Source organism: Gossypium raimondii, chromosome 2 (genome assembly GCF_025698545.1).
Source record: "Gossypium raimondii isolate GPD5lz chromosome 2, ASM2569854v1, whole genome shotgun sequence".
In the NCBI taxonomy this organism is placed as follows: Eukaryota; Viridiplantae; Streptophyta; class Magnoliopsida; order Malvales; family Malvaceae; genus Gossypium; species Gossypium raimondii.
This window is the reverse complement of record NC_068566.1, coordinates 12,268,565-12,276,519: the sequence shown is the minus strand read 5'-3', so window position 1 is coordinate 12,276,519 and position 7,955 is coordinate 12,268,565. Positions and strand designations below refer to the sequence as shown.

The window sequence follows — 7,955 nt, the reverse complement described above, 5'->3', positions numbered from 1 at the left end:
TCAAAGGGGGGTCAAGTAACAAATGGTCGGTGAGATATTAATCTGGGTGATAACCAAGGATGCTTCTTTACTAAAGCTAAAATCAGTATATATGGGAATTATTGTCTATCTCGGCCCCATGGTGAAAGAATTAATCTTGCTAAATAAGTCATTACTCATCCTCAACCATCAAAGTATAGGATGGTCACTATCACTCTAAATGTTGAATTGATAGTATTAAATTAGATAGGATTACATAATATGAATATAATATACTAAAATGCTCACGTCTTAAAATCTATATAATGAGAAAATTGTTAATATATTAAGATTCATATATTGAGCATAATAAGATATATGAATACGATATGAATTCACAAACTATTAGTGACTTCTATTATTTAACTGTGATTGGAGGTGCCATATTATTTGAATTTGGTGTGGCATCACCCAAATTTCTACAGAGTAGTGATTTGTGTCTTGGATGAATCATTGAAGCATGTGTTGTTATACGAAAGATGTTAATGACAAAAGAAACAAATGACAAATTGATGAAGAGAATTAATGAATGGATTAATAAAATCGAATGAAAAAAAATGCTAAGGTAATTGAAATGCTGTGGCAATTCTCAAAAAATAAGTGGGGAGAATTTGTACTGTTGAATGATAAAGGTTGGAATTACTCAGGTTTTATTTTTCTATCATAATAATGCCATGACAAAATCTTGACCATTCTATTGCTCAGGGATTCACTACTATAGTTTTCTTTTTTCGAGAGCCAAACTTAAGCAATCATTACAAGTTTTTGTATGTCTACAAAAATCAAGAATGGTATCCAGATTGTTCTTCCTTTCACTGTACAAATTGCAACTTCTATGACTAGAGTGTTGCAAATATTCGTTCAAATACTCGTCAGTATCAATCGATAATAATTCACTTTATTTAATCTTTTCAGAATTAAATCAGATCTAACAACATACCAGACAATCATCTATGTCTAGAGCTTGCATGCATGCATTTAAAATAATCACAAATCGAGTGAAACAATAATCTACTCAAAATCAGACATGAACATTAAAGATAATAAAAATTAACCCAAATAATTCCAACCTAATGAGATTTAGCTCATGGATTGAACATTCAAATTCAAAATAAAACCATTCAACACCATCATTGTTTATGAATCATAAAGTTCAAATTAGAAAATAAAGGCAGAACTGCAAGAAGCTCTCGCTACTCTAGCTTTCACTTTAATACTGAAATTTGATGCAAAACCCAGGGCAGATTTCACTTCCCCTACCTTGCGTCTTTGATTTTTTGCTCTGTAAGCTGTTACCATCTCCTCTCTTTTCTCTGAAATTTTCCACGAGAATTCGATGCAAAGAAAAACTGCTTTCCAATTCCTCCCTCCCCCAAAATCCTCGTCCTCTTGCATCCTTTCTCTCTTCCCTCCTTTATAGGGTAGATCCCTCCCTCTCAGCACACACATTTTGTTTCCTTTTTTTAAGGTGGTTTATCTAGTACAAGTATAACTGGCTGAGAGTGACGTGGATTGAGTGCTACGTCATTTTCCTGGAATTGTCATGGCATTCTTATTGGAAATCTAACCAACACTTTTCATAGCAATATTTCACTTCCTTCATTTTCTTTCTCCTTTCTCCTTTCTCTCTTCTCTCCTTCATCCTGCACCTGTTGCCAACAATAATCAACACTTTTATTCCTCAGTAACAAATAATGACATTTATAGCACAACCCAAGCTTTGTTATGTAATGTTCTAAAAATATCCTAAAAATGCAAACATATTTACTTATTTAAAAACAATTAATTCAATCCAAAGGCTTGAAATATAACTCTTTTCAAGAGTTATCACACCCCCAAACCTAAATTATTGCTTGTCCTCAAGCAAAATATGTATGAGTCTACATGAATGCATGAATTTTCCATAACACACAGTTACCATATATACTCCTAAACCGCTTGCCGTATATTATATACCTCCATCTTCTATTAAAACAAAAAATAAAAGATTCAAGTTTTGTAGGTTTGTTTAGCAAACGACGTGTAGAAAATGTTACCTAAAAATAAAAATTCCTAAATATTCATGCAATTCTGACTATAGTAAATACCTCCTAAAGCACTTAGGTTATCTTTCTTCTAAACTCAGTTTCTTTATTCTTATTTATTCTTTCATTTCAAAACTTTAATTACAAATATTATTTTTTTCTAGGGAATTCATCTTGTCACATGGTTTCTTTAACTAAAAAGATGGATGGAGCAAACAATTACCTCCTTAGCTAATCAGCCTATTATTATAGTGGAATGTCCCTCAACTATTTTTTTTGTTTTTTTTACTCATTCTTATTTGAACTTGTTTTTTTTATCAATAATACGATGGAGCAAACAAAGTATTATTGATCTACTCAACATTTTCAAACATTACATTGATTCTTATCATTTTGTCATGATATTCATTATTACACACTATCGGTTTATTGAATTTAAGTTTAAAATTCCTAAATGTATTAAAAGAAACCTACTATAGACTAATTACAATTATAAATAAGGCATTCTACTTTCAGAATAAATTTTCACACAACTATACTAAACTAAACATACCTATCACCCATCACAATTTTCTATTTTTATCGAAGAGTTATTATCCTCATCAAACATCATAGGTAACAATATACTTGTCATAGTTTGGCAGTTACTTGGCATTTGTATGTAATGGCAAAATGAATGACAAAATGCATGAATATTAAAACATATCTACTGCATACTATATTTACAGCACAACACACCCCCAAATCTAAGGGATGCATTATCTTCAATGCAGGAACAATGAAACATTTCAAAATGCAAAAACAACAACTTACAAATATAAAAATGTAATGACAACCAAATAGGAATGCATGAAACATATGTTATAAAATGAAAATGATGAAAATGAAAATAAAAACAAAAGCTTGGAAGGAATCTGGGTTACTCTAATTGGGTTGGGTTGATTTTCTGGTAGCGCGTTTGTAGCATTGCTTCCTTTCCACTTCACCAGCATCATCTTGAACTGATTTCCCAACAACTTGCTTGTAGCACTTCATTTTTAGCTGGTTTATTGGCATCTCTTCATCATCATCAATTTTTAATTTTCTAAAATCATCAACCAGTTGATGGATCACACGCTCTTGCTCGGTCATAGGTGTAGTGGATTTCGGTGTAGTGGTAGTTGTAGCAGGTGTAGAAGTTTGAGTTATATTCGCTTCATCCTTATTAGATTCAATATGCACGGATTCAATTTTCTCCTCCTTTCCCTCTTTTTCTATGTTCTTCTCTGCAGTGGTTTCTGTTCCATCTTCATCATCATCTTCTAACTACAACAACAATTCTTTAGGAAAAATAAAGAATGTAGGCATAGGTCGGGTAAAGTTATTTTTTAGAGATTTCTTAATGGCTTTGTCTCGTCGTCTAACATATCTCCAAAATAGTGCCATTTCTTCTTGAGCTCTGCCAAGACCAGTGACTATCCTCATTTGTTATTTTTCCATCATCCAAAATTGTTGTTACAACATCTTAAGAGCATCAATCACTTGTTGCTTAAAGTCACTGTGAGATGTTGATGGGGCAACATCTGTAGTCATAGGTGGAGAAGCTGTGGATGTAGAGCCAAGATGCTTTAGCATTTTCTCCCCTGAAACCTCTGGACAATTTACTTTGTTATGGCTCCTTTAATGTGGATTTTGTCTTCATTTTCCTGAGTAGGATCTTTACTCTTTGACACAGTGTCGTAATGAGTGACGAAAATTTTAAGGTACTGGCGTTCTTTTGTGCACAATGGTGGACTTCTCTAAAAATAATTTTTCCAACTTTTATCTTTCTTCTAGTCATAATCGAGTGCATCAACAACATGCATTCCTTGGAAATAGTAGAGTTGTTCGTAGAAGGGCTAAGACAAGATTTAAGGAAATGATACCATACCCTACATTAGGGCTTCAAAGTTACACGGTCGATGGTGTAGCAATCATTTCGAGAATTTGTCCATGTCATTCCTTCTACACATAAATATGTCAAAACTTGGTTGAGTCCTTCTGTCGTCATTGTCTGGACAAATTAAGAGTGTTCATCAAGGTCTTCAGGTAACCCATATTTCGTATTGATTTAATCTTCATTAAATAACACCGAGACACCACTCACATAGATGAAAGCATTTTTAGTAGAGGTTAAATGTGCATAAAATTCTGGGACTACCTTAGTGAGGATGTCATCAGGGTGGAGACAGAAGATTTGCCACTCGTATTTCTCCACGACAGATGAGATGGCTTCAGAATAGCCCGTAAAAGGGGCATCTTGGAAAAGGAAACATTTTCCATGCAAAAAGGTTGCTTTGATATGTTCTAGTTATATATATATATTTTTTTGCGATTTTGCTAAAAAATGTCTGTGGATACACAGAGGTGGAAGAAGATGGTGCTTGGCGAGCCATTTGAGAGAAAATAGTAACTGTAACATGAAAAGGTTAGACCTTTAAACAGAGAAAGGTGAAGAAGATAAAATAAAAAGTAAGTTAGAAAAGAAGGGAATTGATTAGGGTAAAATGTGAGAGAAAATATAACTGTGACGTGGGGGATAAGATTAATTTGAAATTGTGCCTTGACATAGAAAAAAGAAGAATTGAGCAGGAAAAAGAAAAATAATAGAAAAAAATTATTAAACTAAAATTAACTAATATATTAAATGGGCTGATTTCTATAAACTTGGGTCGTAATGTGCCTACAAGAAAAGAAAAGAAAAGTTAAGTAAACTTATTGAAAAAATTAAACAAAGAAATTAAAAATATAGTAAATGAATAAAACAATGCAGGGGAGAAATATTAAGCATTTTGAAAAGTGCTGGAATTTTTATCACGAATTATAGGAGCTCTAAAGTAATGTTTTAATCATTGGCCATTGACTTTGAAAGTAGAACCAGTCTTGGCATCTTTTGAATTCTACAGCTCCATGAGGATAGACATGTACTATCTCAAATGGGCCAGATCAATGAGATTTTAATTTCTTAGGAAACAATTTAAGCTTGAAATTAAATAACAAGACTTGTTGTCCAAGTGCAAATTACCGTGGCAAAATCTTGTTGTCATGCCATCGTTTGGTCTTTTCTTTATACAGCTTGACATTCTTACAAGTTTGTGCTCTGAATTCTTCCATCTCATTCAACTTTAATAGGCGGTTAGTACCAGCAACACTCCAATCCATATTCAATTTCTTAATTGCCCAATATGTCTTATGTTCAAGTTTAACGGGCAAATGACTGGGTTTCCTATAAACAAGCTTGAAAGGCGACATCCCTAATGGTGTCTTCAATGCAGTTTGATATGCCCACAAAGCTTCATCCAATTTGGATGACTAATCTTTACGGGTGGGATTAACTAACTTCTCCAAAATTGGTTTAATCTTACTGTTAGAGACATCTGCTTGTCCATTTGTCTGGGAATGGTATGCTGTGGCAATTTTATGTTTAACCCCATACTATTCAGAGCATTAGCAACTAATTTGTAGTCAAAGTGTGAATCTTCATCACTAATCAAAGCACAAGGGGGTACCAAACCTGGTAAAAATATTATTATGTAGAAATTCAGTACCAATTTGGCATCATTCGTTGGTAGAGCAACAACCTTAACCCAGTTAGAGACATAATCAATAGCTACAAGTATGTATACATTTCCCCAAGAAGGTGGAAATAGACCCACAAAATTAATTCCCCATACGTCAAATAGTTCCACTTCTAGAATAGTTTGCAAGTGCATTTCATACCTCTTCGATAGATTTCTTGTTCTTTGACAGTGATCACAAGCTTGACAAAATTCATGAGCATCTTTAAACATGTTTGGCCAATAAGAACTAGTTTGGAGAACTTTTGCAGTAATTCTCATGCCCCCAGAATGTCCTCCATATGGTGTTATATGACAATGGTATAAAATACTTTGAATCTCATCATCTAGAACACACCTCTGAATTATCTGGTATGCACAATGTTTGAATAAATATGACTCATCCCAATAATACTGCTTGGCATCATGGATAAATTTCCTTCATTTTTGATTGGTGATTTAAGGTGGCAGCAATCCACTAACAAAAAAAAATTACAATATTGACATACCACGGTAATGCCATGGTAACGAACAGTTGCTCATCTGGGAAATCATCCTGAATACACTGAATATTACCGTCTTCATTTCCTGCTTCAATTCGAGACAGGTGATCAACTACTTGATTTTCTGTGCCTTTCCTATCTCTAATTTCAAGATCAAATTCTTGCAATAGTAGTATCTATCAAATTAATCTGGGTTTGGCGTCTTTCTTGGTCATCAAGTACTTAATAGCAGAGTGGTCCATAGAAACCGTAACTTTGGTGCCTGCTAAATAAGCTCTGAATTTGTCGGAGGTAAATACCACAACTAATAGCTCCTTCTCAGTGGTGGTATAATTTAGTTGTGAATTTGTCAATGTATGACTTGCATAGTAGATAGCATGAAATACCTTGTCCTTTCTTTGCCCAAGTATTGCCCCTACAGCAAAATCACTAGCATCACACATAATTTTGAAAGTTAAAGTTCAATCTGGTGCTATGACTATTAGTGCTATGACTAGTCACTTTTTTAATTCCTCAAATGCTTATAAGCACGACTCATCAAAATTGAAAGATATGTTATGTTCTAACAATGTACACAGGGGTTTGGATATTTTCAAATTTTTTTTGATAAATTTTCGATAGAATCCTAAATGGCCAAGAAAACTGCAAATACCTTTAACTATGGAGGGTGGTGGCAATTTCTCAACAACCTCAATTTTTGTTTTGTCGATGACAATCCCTTACTACGAAATTTTATGTCCCAGAACAATGCTTTAATAGACCATGAAGTGGCATTTCTCCCAATTGAGAACAAGGTTGGTTTCTTCACATCGACAAAGAACTAACTCTAGATTTTTTTAAACAGTCTTTAAAAGTATCATCAAACACTAAGAAGTCATCCATAAAAACTTCTAAAAATTTCTCCACCATGTTCGAAAATATTTCCATCATGCAACACTAAAATGTTGCAGGGGCATTGCATAATCCAAACGACATTTGTCGAAATGAAAAAGTTCCATAAGGACATGTGAACATGGTCTTCTCTTGATCAGTAGGAGTTATGGCAATCTAGTTGTACCCTGAATAACCTTCTAGAAAATAATAGAAGGCTTTCCCCGCTAATCTATCTAACATTTGGTCCATAAGTGGCAGAGGAAAATGGTCTTTCCTTATTACTTAGTTGAGTTTCTGATAGTCCATACAAACCCTCCATCCTGTGACAGTACGAGTAGGAATAAGTTCATTGTTATCATTGGTTACCACGGTGACACCCCTTTTTTAGGTACACATTGAATATGGCTCACCCAAGAACTATCAGAAATTGGGTATATAATTCCAGCATCCAACCATTTGATAATCTCCTTTTTGACAACATCTTTCTTAATGGGATTTAGTCTTCTCTACTGCTCGATAGATTTGCCATGAGAATCCTCCAGTATTATCTTGTGCATGTAGATTGTTGGATTGATTCCTTTGATATTCGTAATCGTCCACCCCAATGCCTTCTTATATTTCTTTAAATATTTCAACAATTGAGCCTCTAGATCTAATGCCAATGCCACAGAGATAACTACTAACAATGTGTTGTTATCTCCCAAGTAAGCATACTTTAGATGTACTGGCAAAGACTTCAATTCCAATGTAGGAGAATCTTCTATGGATGGTCAAGGAGGTTTAAAAGAATGGCCCGATAAATTTAATAATTCAAAACTTCTCCTTGATCCATTCTCAATTTTTTTAGCTTCCACCAGTTCACCAAGCTTTTCAATCATTTCTGCTTCAATTAACTCAAATGAGTCTGCATCACCATTAGAATTATTGTGATAAATTCCACAAATTCTTCTTGAACTACTGTG

The 7,955-nt window shown here is 33.9% G+C and overlaps 1 protein-coding gene across 1 annotated transcript; it reads right to left on the bottom strand.

The window, feature by feature from the left end:
- Nucleotides 1-2,966: 2,966 nt before the first annotated feature.
- On the bottom strand, nt 2,967-6,563 carry LOC105789533 (uncharacterized). Its single transcript, XM_012616906.1, has 6 exons — nt 6,343-6,563; nt 6,114-6,261; nt 5,426-5,986; nt 5,086-5,324; nt 3,564-3,699; nt 2,967-3,347 (listed from the first exon to the last, which is right to left on the bottom strand). Exons 1-6 carry the CDS (start codon nt 6,561-6,563, stop codon nt 2,967-2,969), a joined length of 1,686 nt encoding a protein of 561 aa, XP_012472360.1.
- Nucleotides 6,564-7,955: the final 1,392 nt, after the last annotated feature.

Bases quoted from the DNA above. Each gene is read 5' to 3' on its own strand.
- LOC105789533 (XM_012616906.1), bottom strand. From the start codon at position 6,563: ATGTGTGATGCTAGTGATTTTGCTGTAGGGGCAATACTTGGGCAAAGA. The intron at 5,987-6,113 runs GTAATTTTTTTT...TGTGCATACCAG, and splicing joins TACCGTGGTATGTCAATATT to ATAATTCAGAGGTGTGTTCT. The intron at 3,700-5,085 runs GTAATTTGCACT...TCCACATTAAAG, and splicing joins GACAACAAGATTTTGCCACG to GAGCCATAACAAAGTAAATT.